This window comes from Erithacus rubecula (assembly GCF_903797595.1).
Source record: "Erithacus rubecula genome assembly, chromosome: 1".
NCBI lineage: Eukaryota > Metazoa > Chordata > Aves > Passeriformes > Muscicapidae > Erithacus > Erithacus rubecula.
In genome coordinates, this window is record NC_136658.1 from 101,481,648 (window position 1) to 101,502,735 (window position 21,088).

At 37.8% G+C, this 21,088-nt stretch overlaps 1 protein-coding gene across 1 annotated transcript in view; it reads left to right on the plus strand.

The window, feature by feature from the left end:
- IL1RAPL1 (interleukin 1 receptor accessory protein like 1) overlaps positions 1–21,088 on the plus strand; it is a 661,715-nt gene that overhangs the window by 621,936 nt on the left and 18,691 nt on the right. The window contains exons 7-8 of the mRNA XM_079311813.1: positions 13,576–13,708; positions 15,679–15,824. Coding sequence (XP_079167939.1) covers positions 13,576–13,708; positions 15,679–15,824 — 279 coding nt within the window. The remainder of the gene's footprint in view (positions 1–13,575; positions 13,709–15,678; positions 15,825–21,088) is intronic.

Genomic DNA, 21,088 nt, shown 5'->3' on the forward strand with positions numbered 1-21,088 from the left:
GATGAAGGATAGTGGCTCTTCTCAGCCAGTTCTCCCACACATCTTCTGCAGTGTTTTATTTTGTTGACTTTGTTATTTTCCATGATCACACCTCAGAGTAATTTCATAATATTTAATGATCTCTTGTGTAGAGACCTGGCAGGTTCCAACCTCCCTAATTTTATGTGTGAAGACAGAGGTGTAAGGTGAATTTACATGTCAACAGGGTTCTGATGCCTTGAGAGACTACCTAGAACAGAGGCTAGACAGGGTGAAAGGAATAAAGCAGGTATTTATTAAAAGGCCTTCAAAGGATACATCTTGGGCAGTGCAAGAGCCTGGCCAAGGCTACACCCAGGATGGATGACTGAACACAAGTTTTCACACTTTTTTAAGTTTTAGTACATTTACATATTGGGGTCCCATCCTCCAAGATGCTTTTCTCCACTTGCTGTTTACAATTTTTGAGCCTGAAGCTGCAATGATGTCCTTGGTTCTAGGGCTGGGAAAGAATTTTTTTGTCTGACAAAACTGTGAGGAGAAATTGGTAACACTTTATATGAAATTCAGAGTTTATACTAATGCAGTACAAAATCTGAAAGATATAAAAGCTAAAACTTAAGGCATCAGTTCAGGCTGCCTCTTGCCTTCCTGAGTGCTGGAGATCAAGGCCTGGAGTTGTCTCCAGGGGAGTGCAGGACACCTTTAGGATGGAGAGGAGGGATGAGATGAGACAGGGTGGATGTGGGAACAAGACAACAGGCATGTTGAGGGCTTTTGTTTTGAGGAAAACAGCAATATCCTCTTCTTTCATCTCAGCCTTTTGGAAGCTGTTTTTAGGCTGTTGCATTGTCACTGGGTAGGTGCCAGCAGCCCATCCCTGAGAGGCACCTTACTGCCATCATCCAGATTTCCATGCACAGACCCCCAAAGAGGTCAAGTCCTAACCTCAAAAGCAATCTTATTCTGCTTCTCAGCTACTCCTTCCACACAATAATGACGTAAACATTCAAGATTGAAATAACTTTTAGAAGAATTCCTTATTGCAGTATAAGGGGGGAAAAATGAGCAGGACATTGAAAAGTTATCACTGTTCCTATTGAATTAGCTTTTTCCTCACACGCATCAGGACAGGTATTCATTTTAGAGACTTGAAAATGAAATAAAAAAGATACAGGACCAAACACCTCTTGTCATCCTATTACCTGCTTTTGACACCAAGGAAGTGCTGACTGCCATCTCAGTCTTGAAAAAGCTTCTCACTTCATCTATAAAAGACCACTTAGAACAAAAGTGATTTTCCTCTTTTCCCTCTGCCTTTTATTGTTTTCCTCTGTTTTTTCACGCTTCTTAAATGAGCTCATTATTTAGCAATTGAACTTTAGCATCTCACACTAAAAAGTGTTTTAGGACAACAATTTATATAAAGTATAGTTTAACATACTTGCTATCCAAAATCTAATGCATTTTAAAAAAAATCCTAAACAGCTCTCTCAAAACATAAATTTTAGCTATCTTTGATTATACTGAAAGATGGAGAAAATAAATGATAACAAGTTGGAAGCAAAGCACTCAATTGGAAAGATCACTTAGCTTCTTCTTCTACCAATAAATTTACATCTTTTAAATTGTCATACAAATGCACATTTTCTTGAAAAAACACATTGCTGAACTTCCATCAGAAGGCCTATTTTTTTCTTTTTCTTTTTGTTTCCCAGTGCTAATGGAGCTTATTCCTGATCCTATTTTATATGCACATCTTGTTAGAACAGACAGACTAACTGCTAACAAAGGACAGATATATGACCCTGATTTTCATTATTTGCATTGCTGTAGTTAGTCTGTCAAAATTTTCATTGTAAAATTAAGGTTATTTTCTGGGTTTGTGACACTTACCTAGATATTTGAATTTCATGTTATTGAATGTACAGCATGCTGGGGTAGTAGATCTTTGCTCTGATTCAGTATGGATGACTGTTTTCTTTCCCACTTTTTGTCTTTGTGGAACAATGATATAAATTACCATTACAGTGTTTTAAAGTGGGGTTTTTTTTTGCCTTTCTATTGTCACCTCAGATGATCCAGGTGACTTCTTTAAGTGTGGATTTAAACTCCATTGAGAGTGTACTCTATACATATACAGGAAACTTGCTGGACATGTGATCATGCAATACTTAATGTTAAGGCCATCCATTTTGGACTGTTTTATAAATAATACTCATTTTCATTTCTGCATTTACAACACATCTTTAAAGGGATGGATGTCATTTAGATGGCAAAAGACTTAAAGTAAACACTGTACTAAGCACTTTCTAAAAATCCATCAGTGTTTTACTATCCAGCTGTTGGTAACAGCATTTGAAAATAATTGCATTGATAAAATCAAAGCCTGTGGCTGCAATGATATTCTTTAGAGCTGATGATGGGCTATGTAGTGCAAGGGTTAACACATACTCTTATTCTTCTCCAGGCTTGGACTAAATTTCTAACTCCAAGACACAAGTGCAAATGTGTTTTGCAAAGTTCCTCGGGTCCCTTGTGGGCAGGTGTCCTCATTAAAAGCCATTGTGCAGCTTGGGGTGACCAACACCCTCAGCTCTGGAGGACAGGGGGCTGGGTGAGAGGTGGCACTCACACCTCTGCAGAGACCTGTGCTATTTCAGAGCCTGCCACCTCTCTCCTTGGACAGCTTGTATCATAAATATTGCACAATGAATATTTGTCTCTGTTCCTGTAACCAGCAGCTGTCGTACCTTATATTTCTATTGTCACTCAAACCCTCCTTTTAGTCCTTGCTTTGAGACCTCCAGAAACTGTTAAAAGCACAAACAACATTGTAGAAAGGGTTCTGTATTCCCAGGGCTTGAATGGAACAAGGTGAAATTTTCCTTCATTTTCTTCTACTTTTTAGAAATGCCTTAACTCCAATGCCTCTCAAAAAACACTTACAAAATATAAAAAAGAAAAACAAAACAAGAAAACCCCAAACAAACAAAAAACCATCCGAACATCAACAACAAAAACAAACACAAACCAAACGCAACACACAAAACCCCAAACAAACAAACAAATTTAAAAGGGGGGGGACGGGGCGACGACAAAACAACAACATCAACAACAAAAGAAACAAAAAATGCAAGGAGAAATTACAGCATTGGTGGGCATGCAGTAGGAGGATGTGTAGATTGTTCAGGAAATTCACTGTTCTATAAGTAAAGAAGAATAATATCCTGCTTGCTGACCTCATGCATTTGGCTTCAGACACAGGAGCCCTAAATCTCTCAGAAGTTTTGCTGGCAGGACCCTGTGCTGTGCAACCATGGAAATTACAACTAAAGGAGAATGAAGATGGACTAGAGAAACGAGGCTCACATGGCTGCTGCAAGAAGATAAATCATTTCAGCCTTGCTGCTTTCAGACTTTCCAGTGTTGAAGAGCATCTCTTCCTGACACAAATATGCAAGAAACCAAAATGATTTGATGACTAGTTGTTCTTGAGAAGGACGTTGTTTTGGGAGAATCACATTTTATGATGCACAGGACTGCACCTACTTCAAACACAGATGGGAATGTGAGGCTCTGCTTCTTGCCAGGGTACCTCAGTCTGGCCAGGTCATCTTCCCATTAAAGAGCAACAGCCAAAGTGGAACCAGCCCCTGATCAGGTGTTATTTAGGAGTACAGAAAATTTTCCCCCTCTGCCTGTGAGGTACAGCTACTCTTTGCAGAGGGGAGCGAAGTTCACTGGTCTTCACACACATCAAAACCAGAGTGAGATAAGGGGCTGGGAGCAGTGGGAGCCATAGAGGATCTTTCATACAGAGTGAAGACCTGGAGGGTGCAGCTGTGTGCCCCAGGAATGTGTGGCAGGAATCCTGCCTTTGGCCAGATAGATATTTCTCCCTGTGGGAATTCTTGTGACTCAGGTCCCCTGCTCCACAGGAAGCAGGGTACAGCATCAAGAATTCACCTTTGCTCCTGTTTATAAACTTTTTTCCTTTAAAGTCAGGTAGCACATATGCAAAGCTAGCTGGATTTTTAAATTTCATTGGTAGTATTTGTGCAGCTGCCTTCACCAAGCACTGTCTATCAATCTGCAGTTTATTGAGGTATAATCTAAAAAATGCCTGCCTGCCTTTCATGTGGAAAGGAAGCCAATCAATAGCAGTGGATTATTCCAGCATGTGTATGGTCCAAGATAGTAGCACATTTGTCATTGAGAAGCAAATGAGTTTCTCCATTTGCAAAACCAGAGGGTTTCTTCTAAAGGATTTTGTTTCAGTGTTTTCTTAGGAAAGCACTTATTAACTAAGAGTTAATTTCTTAACACGTGTAAGAGAAATAGAAAGAATACATAATGTAATGACTACTGTGTAAAAGCAGAAATCCAGAACAGCACACATTTCCATTTTTATGCAATAGAAACATTTGATGTGCTAGGATTTTAAAGTTATATAAACAGGTACTAGTCCATATGATACTTAATTAAATGGCTAATTGTTTCTAAAGTTATTCTAAGAATTAGTGTTTTCTCTGTCCATTGCATTGCACCTTTTTGATTTAAATTAGAAGCACATTTAAACTATGTGTGTGTATATATATATATATATATATCTTTTTTCTTTCTTTTGTTCAAGAAGAAGAACCCAGTATGAATAAACATAAAATCCCTTTCTACTATCAGAAGCTTTACTGCATTAAACTGAAACTTGGTGCTGATTTTATTTATCTCTTTTATTAGTAATCAGTAGGTTCATTTCATCAGGGCTCCAATTTTCAGTGGTTCTTAATGGCTTTCCTGGTGAAAATTTGAACAAACTAGTGGTGTCACATATTTTAGAACCAAATTGAAGTATTTTGATTTACATAATAGATGTGGCTTATTTCAATTGAATTTATCCTGTTGTGCCACCTTTCATGGGAGCAGTAGTTTTCCCCATTCCAATGTTTGCCAAACTAGACTGGATCTTTTTCAAATGACATTTCCCATAATCTGATCTGATAGAACAGATTAATTCATGAAAATCTTAGAACTGGTGATGTTTGCTGAAGAGAAAGATCACCAGAGGAAGATAGAATGTTTAATTATTGGTTGTTTCCAAGCTGGAGTCCCAGTTTCCTTTATAAGAACCCAGGTGTAGGTGACACTGTGCATGCTACTTTCAAAGACTATTTTTTTTTTAATCTTCTATATGCAGCCCATCTCTAAAACATTTTTCAGAATACCCCCTTACCCAAATAATTCCCTGCAACCTATTCAGTCTATGGTAGACTTGTTTATGAAGAAAGAGCAAAAAGAGGAAAAGAATAGTTAGGCTGACCAATGGAAAATAAACCCACAATTTATTATTTAGTATGTAGGTGTGACTCTAAAGTTGAGAAATTGATGTATGCACTCAAATTACCTAATGATGGTACAAACACTGCAGTCCCTCTCTCCAAAGCAGTTAAAGAGCAGCTATTATAAGACATTCCAGTGAAACATATGTTCTGATGTTTTTCATTAAACTCTATGTCCTAAGGTAAAACTGCATGAACAGTCAGGAGCTGAAAGAGCCACAAGAAGTTGAATTTGTATTTAACCTGAATCGATAAGGGTGTTCATTACGATTGTTGATAATTACATTTAAATGTGATCTGACATATTGTTTGCAAATTTTGGGAAAATAAGTATATTATTTATCATTATGTAGAATCCAGAACATCATCTGCTGTTCTTTGTACAGAACATATTGTGCAGTGCACCTGAAAGGGAGGCTGGGAGAAGGCACTGGTTGTCATGATTTATGAGCAGAGTTTCCTGACATGGACTAGCACCCACAAGAGGCCAAAGCAAACGCACTATACTCTGTTCAGAAAAAAGAGAAAAACAGGATTTATAAAAAAATAAAGCTTCACAGCAAGTTATTAGAATGCTTTTATCTTCTGGAACAACACTCTTCAGGTTAAAAAAAAAAAAAAAAAAAAAAAAAAAGAAGCAGGCAATTGTATCTACAGTTTTCACAAGCAGAATAAAGTGGAAAGGAAGCTGTGCTGTTGTGTGCTATTCAAGCAGTTCCTCAGCAAAACAAGTCAGGCAGCAGCTGTGCTCTGGCCAAGAGAGCCACTGAAGTCCCTCTTTGAGCTGCTACTGCTTTACCTCTGGATTCTGTTTGGGATGGAGAAATAAGTAGTGAGAACTGTAATGGCTTGAAACTGTCTTTCCTTAACCAGTAAAGAAATTATTTTAGCTTTGTACTTATTTGAGCCTCCAAGAACTTATAGATCCTATTGCATTTCTTACCAGTAAATATTCTTTAGCAAAGGGACAGACACTGAATTTTTTATCTTTTTTCCTTAATATAAATTCTCTGAAATATGAAGGCCTTAAGCAGAAAACCTCATTGTTTTTCTAGGAATTTTCCAAAATATGGCTGAGAGCAGGACTTTGCAAAGCTAAAGACCCAAATTCTTTCTGGAGGCCAGTGACTACTGAGGGGCAGTGGCAGCCCCAGGTGTGGGACCTGGGGACTCTTTTTAGGCACAGGACAGGAAAATTCCCTCCCATCTTTTGGAGGGCTGTCAGCTAAAATTTTTTTTAACCATGTATTATTAAAAAGAAAAAAAAAAAAAAAAAGAAAAAAGAAAAAAACACAATGCCATAATCAAACACAATGTGGTTTAAAGAGAATCGAAACACTTAACAATATTGATCTGTGCATGGTATGAACAGATTTAAAGCTCCCAAGACAAAAGTCTACAAGAAGTAACCAATGGGAATTTTGACATTTAGAGACATTTCTTTTTCTTTTATTTTTTTCCATTAGAGATATTTTGTTACCTAGGATATTTTCTCGTGACTTATATCTAAAAAGAGCTAAGCTTCTAAAAAACAAATTATCTTTTGATCTCACAGAGAGGGCACAGTAAAACAAGTATTTATAAATGCAGTTGTTAAAAAAAAATAGAAAATATGAGCTGCTAGAAAAGTCAAGCTTGTGAAACAATTGCAGTGGCTTTTCTTTTCATTAGTAATACTTGCTTTATGCTTGTGATAGTTGTCTCCCACTCTACTTTTGAAGAGGAAAGTTTGAAAAATACTTGCTGAACAGCTAATTTATCAGCCTGACATTACCATCTATCAAGAAGAGAGGCCTGCTGTTAGGAAAATCAAGATTATTGGTTCAGGGGTTTTGTTACCTCTTGTGAAATGAGGGCACATTTGACAACCTACACACCTGAGAGATATTCTGGACATTTTGAGTCCCCAGTCCCATACATCACTTGTTCTGCAGCCTGCTCTGGTTTCTGTCTCCATTGACTCTCTCTCACAGTCCTGCTGCTAAAGAGCCCACTCAAACAAGAAAGGATTTGGATTTCTTTTTCTTCATAAACTATGAAGAAACCCACTACAGAAGTTGTATTCTCATAGGTTAACCTTAGATCTCACCATATGTGTTTGAATTCAGCACCTTACAAAGCATTGCAGACTCCAGTGTCTTAGGGCACGTCAGCAGGAACATGCAGACACCTCCTTTAGGGGTCCTGCTGCTGAACTGTAAATCAGCAGATGAAAACCTGGAAGGCAAAGGGATTTTCATATGGTAATGGGTAACCCTGAACAGGGGAATGGGTTCAGCTCTGTGGTGAATGAGGGATTAGTAAAAAAAAATAAAACAAGAAAAATCTAATTAGCAAGAATTAGGCTTTTGTTTTCTTCTTTCCAATTAAAAAAAAAAAAATCAGAAATTGAAGGAAGGGATTAGTTTAACCTCTCACCTAAAGAGTGGTACTTATGAATTCTGTAAAAGTTCAAAAACCACCACTTCTTTCTGGTCTTGTTGAGAACCTCCAGCTGATGTTTTTTTAATTGTGGAGGAATGGTAGTGTGTACTCTAAGTTTACATCATTGTGGCCTAAAGGATATATTCAAAATGTGACTTAGATTCCAATGCAATCAACATTCCACTCTGCAGTGCAGCAAAATATGGACAGGCCTATTAATGAAGAAATATAGCTGTGTAATCACATTCAGCATCTTGTATGATGCTTGCATGATAACACTTAGTGGAATGATTATGTCCAACCCTCTCAAACTTACATCTGATGAATCCAAAATAGACAACATTGCACGTTGAATCTTTACAATTATATGGATGCAAGACCTGATGACTTGCCAAAATCTTGAATAAACTATTTTCCAGTGATGAGATTAGAATTTTTCAATTCCCAGGTTGCAGTTATATTTCAGAAAGCAATATTTGGTTTTGCTTGTTTTTGTTTCGGATTTTTGTTTGTTTAATTTTCCTTAACTCGCTATATGCAGCATGCAGAACATTTACATTATGTTAGGGGAACACAAGATATTAAGATGCAAGAATGTGTATGGGACTGGAGGGCAGATGGCAGTAGGTGGTGCTTTGTGCATGCAAGGAAGGAATCCAGAGGAATCTCTGCAGTTCACCCTCTTCTAAGAGGATGCTTACAGATCAAGGGTAGATGGTCATATAATCAAGTCACACAGCTCAAAACAATTTGGTACCTTTTCCTTTGACTTTTTTTCCTTAATCAATAAATTTCCTTCATTTGCATGAAGCCTTTCAAATACTGTTGAATTGTTTCAGGACACAAGACTTCCCTGAAAATGAGAGCAGCTTCTGGTGACCTGCCTGCTGGCCTTGTCAGATGACATTGGCAAAACAAGTGGGTTATTGACTTGTTTCTGTCAATGCTGATCTGTCACACCTAGGAACTTACCAGCTTTCACAGCCCTCCACTTGGAAGACTGATGTTTTGGCAGTATTTTTTCCTCACATGTGAATGGAAAGAATCGTATTTAATTTTTCTGTGAGAGATTTTGATTGCATCTGTCTTGACCATTCATAATTTCTAGAAGTTAACATTACAAATAAATGACATAATTGTGTGTAGGTATTGTCTAGGTATTTCCTGTACAAAATTTTACATTGCACATTGAAAGAAAGTCCCACATTTCAGTGCACTCCACGTTTTCAGTCCTTTGGCCCACAATATTACTAGATGTTGAGCACAGCTCTCAAACAATTCCCTAACATATCTTTGAGAGATCTTCTAAAAAGAGGTTGCAGAGAATTTTTGATTATTGTGGTTGCTGCTGACAAAAAATGGTTGCTCTTCCCTGCAGGATCTGCCAGATCAAAGGTGAGGAAGGTGTTCTTGTGCTGCATGGCAACTTGTTCAAGTAATGGTGCAAGTGGAATCTCAGCTGACCATAGAGGATGGCATTTCAGCAATCACAAAACATTCACTATTTCCTAATTACACCTAGCTCGTTCTTAGCAGCCTGATGTTTTTAATGAGAAGTTATTCACTAGGAAATTCCTTTTTTTTTTTTTTTTTTTTTTTTTTTTTAATGTTTGGAAGTTAGACAGTGCCCTCTGCTGGGAACAGGCTCCCCTAGCATAGTTTGCAAAGAGCCCCAAATGTTGACAATTCGTGAAAATGAACACAAAATCTGTGCTCTGCTCAAGATATTTGCTAGTTTCATTTGTTTTGGTCCTTTCTTGCATTCTGCTCTACTTGGAAGCATACTGTGCAGCAAAAATGGGTCTCAGTTTGGATGGCAAAGAGCTTTTGAGTTATTAAATTTAAACCAGTTGGCTTGAGCTGACTGTAACTTTACTGCAGTGAGCAGCAGGAATGTGCAGTGCTATATATTCTAATTTTTACAATAATAAACTTAATGCTGTAAGAACATATTCATCAGGAAAAAAAATGGTGATGAAGAAAAGTGCAGTTGAATTTACTTTTCAAGTGTTTTCTTTCATGTCTTTATTGCATTATTTCACAATTTTAAAATTTATAATTATATTGAGAAGTCAAAAGTTGTTTTTTTTCCTTTTTATCCTTTCTTTAACTTGTTTTGATTTTTCTCTTGTTGTTTTGAGGGGATGCTAATAAAAATAACAACACTGTAATTTTCACTTAATGGTTCTATTCTGATGCATTTGGACTTTTCCAGAGTCCATTAAAAACTACAAACCAAAACAAAAAGACCACAATAAACAAATCCAAAACAAAAGAAAGCAGTTTACACAGGTTGTAACTTGAATTTCCATCTTACAGCAAAGGGGACAGAAACAGATTAATTTCCCTAGTAATTTAATAGAAAACATTTAGTAAATTTAAAATGTGATATTAAAATCTTTCAAAAATAAACTATAAAACTGTAGTAATCCAGCATTTACAGAAAAATTTGAACTAATGGCATAGAAAGCATTATATATCCATTCATGAAGCTTTTATGGCTTTCAGATCTCTTCTCCAGTTTTTCTCAGCATAGAAAATACATGGAGAGAAACAATTGCCTAAGGTTAACCGTGAGGGATTTCTATTAATTGATTGACAAGCTGCTTATACCTCAGCTTAAAGATGAAGCAAAGCAGCTCTTGTATTTACTATATGTTTCACGTTTTTAACAAATCTGCAGACTTTTAAAAGCAGATTGTCCATGCAGAGCAGCTGCTCTGTGCCAAAATTGAGATTGTCTGTCTGCTCACTTCAAAGGTAAAAAATGCAGAACCTCCTACAGCACACACTCACTCTCATGAGGGCAGCTCTGGAGCAGAGATCAAGATGTGCTCCCAAAATGCTCTGTCCATCCATAGCACTGCCCTGCAGCCAGCCTTTATTTACCTGTGCCTGCAGCTGGAAGCCTCTTTTCTTCACCCAGGGAGCTCCATGCCTCTGCAAGGAGCTGTGAGTGCTGGAGTAACAGAGCCCTTATTAATGGTCACAGCTGGTCATTAGCTGATCACTGAATCTTCCTTGATGGCCAGCTAATGAACATCCCACTGGCTCACTGTGAGGATTGGTCAAGATAGACAGTACAGGTAATTTACAGCTGAAGCCCCAGCATGCTAATGGCCTTCCCTGAGTATCTGTAATCAACACAGTCCTAATAAGTGGCATTACATACTTCCTCATTTATTTCTCAGTTGCAACTATTTCATGTTGAATGGAAACTTCAGGTTCTATATTTGAAGAGATATTTGCATATTTTATTTAGGGTGAAAACTTCTTTAAGAATTTAATAAGGAAAACAACCTTAAAAACTTCTATTTTTGAAAATTTTTGCCCTTATCAGAAGATTTTTTTTTATTTTTAAAAACAAAATCTCAGCTCATAATATTCATTTATAAAAGGCTCAGAAGCCCACTCAGAGAAAAAATCATCTCTCAAGGGTAAATGTTAGCTGCAGGAACCTGGAGAGCTTTGATAGTTCAGCACCTGTGGTGTCTAATCTCTGTGAATCATGGATAAATTGGCCAGAAGTTATAGTCTAGCTGTGATCCTGCCAGCTCTTAAAAGCTGTAAAGTTTCAACCAAGCCTTGGCTTAATAGGAAAGCTCTGGAAAAAGCCCAAGAAGTGGCAGTGATGCATTAGGTAGCACTCTTCTCTCCAAGTCTGGTAGATAGTACCACAGGGGTTGTCCAATTATCACAGAAGTTGCTTTGGCTTTGGATATGCAGCTACCTTCTCTCATTTCAAGAGTGCACAGATTCCACTGTGGTCAAGACATTCATAATCCTTTATACTTTTTATATTTTTCATATTTTCATTTTCACAAGTTCAAGTGTCATAATTATGATGCAAAACCAAAACAAAAGCAAACCCCCAAAAACCCAACAACCCCACCCACCCCCACCCTCCATTTGGTTATATCTGCAATGCAAGTGCTATAAGAAACCAGGTTGGCAAGGAACCAAGAAATTTATCATGTTCCATTGCAGGTTTTCATGCACTTGACTCACCTTAAATGGTGTCCCCACGCTCATCTCATTCCCTGCAAGCAGCTTCAAGATTGCAAAACTCTTTCTCCCCAGTGATTCCAAATTGCAATTCTTGAGCTGTGAAGAGATTTGGAAATTGAGTTTCCAGGGAGGTGTCCTGACCATCGCTCACTGGGGTGTGAAAACAGGAGCTGCACTTGTCTTTAGAAAGAGAGTATTTGCTCTCTCACTGAAGATACTCATCTTACATTTGGTAACTTTGCTCCAGAATATGTGAAATTATTAAAATTTTTCATTATTCAGAGATTCCATTTCGTACTTTATGATTATGAATGTGTCCCTTCTCTCCATCCTGGTTTCAAGTACTGGAATACTCCTGTCTGCTTAGAAGGCATTGCTTGCAAAAAGTGTGGTGAAATGACTAGAAGAAAATGAGTTCCTAAAGTTCCAAAACAGATTGTGAAAGTAGCAGAGCTGGTACTTGCCTTGATGTTGCACAATTGGAACACAAATGTTTGATTCTGTATCTTTCATGGCATGGATATGAGAGTTCAAGCCAGACAGGGGACTTATTTATAAGACATTTACTGAATAATTACTTATCTTCTTGTTACAGAGAATCCTGCATTTGTTTTCATGCTAAAAAGTAAATATGATATTCAAATATTTGAGAAGGACCAGGTCCTGTGCAAAACCAAAATTTTTGAGGAAGTTAATTGAACCCAGATGGATTTATGGCATCTTGGTACAGATGAAGTAGTGCTAACAATGGTTTTTTCTAATTAGTTTTGGAGCTGTAGAATTTTTCTAATTCCAGGGGCTGTGGTCAGTCAGCTTTAAAGTCCAAAAATAAAAAAATGGAAAGTTTCAATAAAACATGAATTTGGTCTCAGAAGTAATATAAGCTCCATGGAAATACTCTCTCCAGGGGCCAAAAGACCACTCCTTAAATCCCAACACTTCCTTAAGTTGCTGTGTAATTATCCCCTAAAGGAATGCACATGGCAGTTTAAAAGAGTTGGTGCATGTTGAGACGAATCTCTTCAGAGCAGTGGGTGGGAGATCTTCAGCTGTGTCTGTCCTCTTGCTTTACCCAGTCTTACCAACCCTCAAAAAGTGCAAATTGCCATTTCGACCCCTGTATGTGCTTGAGATAAAGCCCAAAGTCAAGCGACACAAACACAATGTAAGATTCTGTAATGAAAATAAACAAATCAAAGACATATTTGGTTTTTTAATTCTCATTATAATGATTGAATAAGTAATCCTGTACATTTATATGAACTTTCTGTTCCTTGCTGCATATTCTGCTAATGGTTCTTCCCATTTTAATGGCTTATAATGTTCTGAATTTGTTCACGTGCTTTTTTCAAGTGTCAATGCTTAAAACTTTCCTGCTAAAGTAGTTTAGCAATGAGCACACGTTTTTCTACCAGACATCCCTTGGGAATGAACTCTACAGGAATAGACCAGCTTCTTTGCAGAAACCATTGCAAGGCTGAGCTAACACAGATGTGATTGTACTTTTATTTTGCCTTTTATCTTTTTCAGAGAAAACAGGAATATTTTGTTAAGTTACCTCCTTTTGAAAAGACATAGTCTCTGATACACCTACCAAACAGAAAATTATTGAAAAAAAATTAACCTGTTGTTACATATAATTTAATTTCATTTTTATTGTATTTATTTTCAGAAAATGTAGTGAACCTAGTGTCAAGAGAAGCAGATACTCTTGGAAACTTTCAACAGCTTGAAAACTGGGACGCTCTCTGAATATTTTGGTTTTTAAAAAGCAACTGATTTTAAATTTTGAAACAAACATATTTTCTTACATTCTTTGCAACAGGCGGTTCTGCTAATCTAACCTGCAGAGCTTTCTTTGGATACAGTGGAGATGTCAGTCCTTTAATCTACTGGATGAAAGGGGAGAAGTTTATTGAAGATTTGGATGACAGTCGAGTCTGGGAAAGTGATATTAGGTAAAATAAAAAGGTTTTTTCTAATTTATTCTCTATATTTTTTGATAATTAATGTACTTTTTTCACAGGATAACTAAGGACCATCTTGTGTCTGATCTTTGTTTTTGCAACATCTGTCCTTTTCCTTTATGACTCCACCAGTACAGAACAGAAAAATGCCCTCCTCAGCCAAATATGATATTAGAGACTTGCAAAAACAGAATAGCTACCAAAAAGAGCTGTAATATTGACTAGCTGGAATTTACCTAGTGACTTTTTCAAAATGTGACAATCTACAAAAACAACCGTGAGGATGTTAAGTAGGATGAAATAAAGAAAAATAAATATCTTGAGAAAATCAGCTCAAAAAAGTATTTTCAAACATGAAGCCTTAAATAAATGGTGAAGCTTGACTTCCCTTTTGGAATATTTTAATTTCTTCATGAAAAGAACCTGAGTTTCCTGGGATGTTATCAGGCTTGTGAGAGCCAAGAATCCTGTTATGTGGGCTGCTTATATCTTCTGAAACACTTGTTTTGGAGAGAATCTGGCAATTCATGCCATGTACTTTTACTGCTCCTAAAAGTGCTGCCTCATTTAGAAATTAGGGACAAAAGTGGATTTGTATTGAGAATTACATGCTTGACATAACATACTAAATCTTATTCAATATGAAGTATCTGCTTGGATCTGAAGAGATTCCTTTTCCATTTATAACTCTGTATGTGTGAATATCACAGTTTCTATGTATCATAGAAATTAAAACTCAGAAATTCAGGCAAGTCTTAGTGTACATGCTGAGGTTTAACCTCAGCCAGCAAGTTCCACACAGCCACTCACTCACTCCCCTATTATCCCCCTTAGGGGAGAGAAGTACCAGAATAGAACTTATGGGTTGAGATAACAGTTTAATAACTGAGACAAAATGAGAGATTATAATAATAGCAATAAGGCTAATTGTAATAGTAAACATACATTATTAATAATAATTATAATGAAAATGAGACCTAGAGGAATAAAACCCAAGAAAAAGAAATTATGCACAATAGTCACAATTAGAAACATCAAGAGTACTGTAGAAACTTTCAAGGTCATCATTCCCAAATATAGGCTAAAAGGAAGTATATGTCACTCCAGTGTATTTCGAGTTTGTTCTGTAAAAGTCAAGACCAGTGCACTAAAAGGCCCATGACAAATAAAATATTTTGTGTTTAAACATTTCCCTAGTCCTTCAGCCAGTGACTTGGTTATCTGACGACTGACAAAAAAAGTGATGAGAAACCTGTTACAAATTTCATGTTTTGTGGAGGGAGGAGCAGAAAAGCTCATTTCCACTTAATTTGTTAGCCTGGAATAATTTATTATTTGCTTTCTTGAGTTCCTGAAACCACTAATGGTCTTGTTAAGAGGGAAAGAAAATAATGGAAAGACAGGTGTAGTCTTAGACAGAAAGCCTTTCATTTACAACCTGTCTGAACTAGCAGCACCTGATATACCAGTTCTTCCTATTACTTGATAAAATATTATCAAATTTTATAACGCATTCTAGAAATTCTCTCTCAGACCATGGCATGAGCACATGGTTTCTGAGTGGCATGTTGGAGAGCCTCAGAAAAAAGACAAATACTGTGTTTGGCCCAGACTCTTGGTGTGACTCTAAACCCCCAGAATAACTGTGTTCAGTTTTTTCTCTTCTACTATTCCAAGGCTTCAAGAATCAGGGTCTCCATCAAATTGTACAATGATATATTACCCATGTGCATATCATTCTGCTTAAAAAAGACAATGAACTGCAGCTGTCATTAACATTTACAAAGCCAAACCTCCTCATTAGAAGTGAGGGCATGATATAATTAAATTAAGATTGCATCAAACCATAACCAGATTTGAAGCCAGAGAGTTGTGAGTTGCAAGCATCATTATTATGTCATGATTATCTAAATCTTCACTGTGGTGCAAGCAGAACAGCGATGATGGTTGTTTTTTCTCAGGGTTCTCAAGGAGCATCTCGGGGAACAGGAGGTTTCCATCTCATTGATCCTTGACTCAGTGGAAGAGGCAGACCTAGGAAATTATTCCTGCTACGTGGAGAATGGGAACGGGCGCCGGCATGCCAGTATTCTTCTACACAAAAGGGGTAAATATGCAGCTTTGCTCCATGAAAGGGTAAAATGCAGGGTGGTCAGTTTGTAGAGACTCCCTCTGATGCAAGCATGAATTCCAGCTTCCTAAGAATTAATAGTCAATGATTATTGCTCCCCAGGAATTTGTACGACTTGCAAAATAAAAGAGAAAGAATGTTGTTAATTATGGTTGTCACTGGATAAAGTACAGTAACGCCTTTTAATTAGATCTCTGTAAAAGATGTATTTAATAATTCATTAACTAAAGGTTCAATAGAGAAAAAATAGTAGGAAATCACAGGTGATACAACTGTAATAATTTTCTGTAAGGAAAAAAAAAAAGAAAGATTTAGGAAAACGGAAAAAAAAACCCAAAAAACACTTCTATCAGAAATGCCACCTAAACCCCATGCCAGGGGGGTTCCTGCATAGCCTTCCAACACTTCACCTCCCAGAGTGAGCTCCACATGCCTGGGATTGCCACTCCCACCCTCCTGCAGCCTCCTGTCCACTCAAGAAGGCAAAGAACAAGCAGGAGCAGTGTCTGCATTTTGCTGACATTCCTGTGCTCTTTTTAGACTGCTTGTAAAAGTGAGCAAACCAGGATCTTACTGTGGTGCTAAAGTACTTGTGGCATCTCAATTTATGTCAAAGCAGTCATATCTTCCCTAAATTTGGTTTTGTAGCACGCAAAGTCTGTCTAAGCTTAGAAGGAAGCCATTAATCAAGACAGTTTGTGACCAATTTATTTAAATATATTGTTTGGTGTCTCCAATTACTTGAATAGAACTTCATTGATAACCATTCTTCTGAACTCTTGTCATTGCTTCTTAAAAGATGCTGATATGAATTACCAGATGTTCTGCTTAGTCTGGCATTTGCTATATTTTCTTGAATTTACTGAGATGAGAAATTAACTTATTAAGTAACTGAACATCAATAATATAACAGCTAGTATTCATATACTCTGGTTCAGAGAAATTTGTACCCAGACCAAGAGCTTAACCAAAAAACCCTGCTGAGATCCAACAGCTTATTCTTAATAATCCAACTGCTTGATGGAATACTGAAAACAAAGAATTTTTAAAGACCAAATTACTTTAAAAGCAATAGTTATTTAACTGACATCTATGAAGTCACATGCTGAAGGTAAGTCCTTATTTTCTCTTCCATACAAGCAGTAGCTCCAAGACTGAAAAAAACGTAACTTTTGTCTGTTCTGTGACCACCAGATTTATAATTTGACTTTGTGCATGCATGAATTTTGCAGGAATCTTAGCTTTCTTAGAGAGCTCAGTAAGTCAAACATACCACAGTATGTGGCCTCATGATGACATGCTTAAGAGGGAGTAATTTCAATATTTAATTGCCCGTATAAATAGTAAAAGGACAAAGATAGGAGAAAAAAGTCCCTTTTTTCCCCTCTCTTTTAGTAAAGCTGAATCTGAAATAAATCTTGAAGCAAAATCTGTTGTGCCCTAGAAAGACAAAAGGTACCAGATACAAGCCTTCTACACATTTTGCATGTTGACAACTGTTTCAGTGAAATGATAAATTAAGCATGACAGATAAAAATTTGAGCTAGTCTCTCAGGTCTCCTAGGAAGAGCAGTTTTGCACTGCTTGCTTAGTCTCCTGTATATCACCATGACAACCTTTCAGTTTAGGTTTCCTCATTTAGATCCATATTTAGTCTCTGCTAGGAATGAGTTAGCTGTTCATTAATTTCTGATTATAGTACAATTGAGACCTAACAATTAGGTAAATTTGCTTCCTCAACTCCAAGACATTTGCAGATGTATTAGTTTTGGTTGGTTTTCTAGTTAGTGATCATTTTTTCTCTAGCAGTATAAAAGTACAAAAATTATGAATCTGGAATGTTCACTGCATACCTGAAAAAGAAATTATAATCCTTCTTAAACTTCCTGTGAGGAACAATATCACCAGGATCAGAAGGCACAGCAAAGCAGAAAACTCTGCTGCTGAACAAAGAGAGTTCCTGGAAAAAGAGGTATTTAGGGCTAAACACTGCAGTGGGCATTCAGGTACAAAGTTTAAGCCTTTCAAACACCCTTGAAACTGCTGCTGCACCCAGGTCAGTAGAGTCTCTGTACCCTTAAAACTCCAAGAGGGGAGTTTAGATATCCCTTCACTTACACAGGACCTGAAAGCATAACAAGCCAACAGTCCAAATCACCTGAAAAACCTGGATGCATCTTCCTCAATACTCCCCCTGGTCAACCCAGCGGGGACACACTGTCACCTGGCAGAAACCCTGGGCAGGGTCCATCAGGGATGGTCCCAGCCCAGCAGGGACACACTGTCACCTGGCAGAAACCCTGGGCAGGGTCCACCAGGGACAGTCCAGCCCAGCAGGGACACACTGTCACCTGGCAGAAACCCTGGGCAGGGTCCACCAGGGACAGTCCAGCCCAGCAGGGACACACTGTCACCTGGCAGAAACCCTGGGCAGGGTCCACCAGGGACAGTCCAGCCCAGCAGGGACACACTGTCACCTGGCAGAAACCCTGGGCAGGGTCCATCAGGGATGGTCCCAGCCCAGCAGGGACACACTGTCACCTGGCAGAAACCCTGGGCAGGGTCCATCAGGGATGGTCCCAGCCCAGCAGGGACACACTGTCACCTGGCAGAAACCCTGGGCAGGGTCCATCAGGGATGGTCCCAGCCCAGCAGGGACACACTGTCATCTCACAGAAACCCTGGGCAGGGTCCATCAGGGATGGTCACAGCCCAACCCAGAGCCCAGCACAGGGAGGGAGAAGGGGTTTTCTGCTCTTCCCCTGGCACTGGAATGAAGAACCAGAGTCTGTCCTCTCCTGATGTGAACTGATTTCAGGAGGGGAGCAGAGCATGGTGTCTCTGGACTCCAACACCACCTGGGCAGGAAAAGTGAACCCAGTTTCAGCATCCAGCTCTGGGAAAAGCTGGGGGCCCTGGTAACTCCCTCTATTGCCATCACCAGTGCACTCTATCTCAGGGATCCCAGGCTTATTTTCCTCCTGAACTTCTTTTACTTCTCGACACCAGTGGAGAAAAGCAATGATCTATGTTTTCTGCTGGCAGCTAACCATTTTTAGAGTCCTGAATTTCCTCAGATGCTGTGCATAGGGAGCATTTAACTTGAAGCTAAAGGCAGTAGAGTATTTTAAGCATGACGATGCCAATGATGTTTCCTTTTCTCATTCATTCTGACAAAATTTGCAGAAAGAATAGGAAAAGAAGAACAATCAGAACCCAAAAGATTTAACTTTCATCCCTTTCTTCCACCTTCTGACCAAATTCCTGTCACCCTTATAACAATCAAGTTATTTTCTCTTTTTTGGGGGGAAAAAAATTCTACTTGTTATAATCTCAGTTTGATTTTGTTACTTGCTGGTGAGAGGTGCCATTGATCATCCAGAGCAGTTACAGGCTAATCTTCAGCCAGGTAGAGGAACCTTCTAGAAATTAATTCTGGGAGTGGTACTGACAGCAGCTAAGCAGAAACTGATTAATTACAGACCACAGATTGCAGATGATACAGCAGGTGGATCACAGACTACAATTCTATTTTTTTCAGAAGTTTTTTAATTAAAGGAGACAAGTTTATAATCTATCAATGTACTAGATAAAACTGCAATGCATAAGAAAAAAGAATTATCTTCCACAATGTTATGTATTGGCAACTATGACTTTCATGCAAGATAAAAGTCTTCATAATCCTATTTTATCATAGACTGTATTGTAAATATGGGTTATTATCTAATTTTGTGATTATTTTTTGGAAGTCCTCTCTGTGTGTCTGCAAGTAGAACTCTACACCAAAAATAATCTCCAAATCTATCTTTTCATTATTCTTTAAGCTGTACAGATACCATTTTAAAAGCTTAATATATACTGATATTTTTCCTGGGACAGACATTAGAACTAAGGTAACATGTTTTCATGCATTTTTCAAAGTATCTACTTCTCTTTCTTCCCATTCTCATCTACACAGTATTATCATCTGATTTCCTTCCCTTGGCCTCTTTTATGGTTTCAGGTTTTCTTCTCAGTCATAGGTGCTCTCAGGGGGCATATATGAATCTTCTTTACTGTAAGTTAATGAGGGGTAGTTAAAACAAGTTTGGGGGGGATTCTCTGTCAAGAAAAAAGATATTTTCACTGAAATAAATTGTTTAGGGAAAGAGTTTAAAATTGCCCATGGAAATATATGTTTGAAAAATATACAGGATAATATTTCCTAGATGGAATGCATCTTGAGGAAAACTACCTTGTTTTAAACTCATTATTTCTTAATGGATAAACATCATATTAATATTTCCTGTACAATGTAATAACAAATTCTGAATAGAAAGTAGTTCCAAATTATCTTCATTTGGTTATTAATGATAATAGAATTGCTGACAAACACATTAAATTGCAGTGCCATTCCCATAATAGTGTAAATCTGGTTTATTACTTACAGACTTGAATGGGTTATATGTATTTTCAGGCAGTTGAACACAATTTTACACAGTGGTAGTGATGAGTGACAATTAAGACTTAAAAGAGAAAATAAACTAGTTCATTTCCAACCTCTGCAAAGAAACCCCAGGTGTTATACCTCCTTTTACCAAAAAGCTGCACAATGCCTCTGAAATTTCTGAAAGGAAACTCATCATATGAAATATAGAACAATGAGTTACATTTCAACCTCTGCTAGTTGAACCTGAGTTCTTGTTCGATCCAGTGAATGTCAGTGGAAGAACTCCAACCCACTTGGTCAGTTCTGACCTTACACAAGTCTATCTTCCACTGTATAAAGCATTCAGTTTTTATTCTGCACTGCAGGAAAAGCTTTTCCAAGACCATCAGCAGGTTTTAGAATTGGAATTGAAATTGGATTGGATTTGATGGAAATTGATTTTTCATTCACCTATGACCATTGAAGAAGTCCTCAAATTATCACTGAGCTCAGCAATGCCAAAGTTCATTCTCCCAGGAGGTTCCTGACACAGGGCCAAAGGTCAAATATCAGCTTCTTTCTTGTCCCAAACCTAACAAAAAGTGCCTGACCTTTTACACTCATCCTCATCTAAAATCAGCTGAGGAACAGAATACTAAAGACCTCTGCCTGAAAGAAACTCTTCATAAGATCACAATTTTAATCAGTCAGGTTTTTCTCATCCTTTAGAAAATTGGACTAAGATATTCCAGTAAAAAATATTGTACAATTACTCAACATGTGCCTAAATCTAACTTTCCTCTGACAAATCTTAGTTCTGGCAATATGTCAA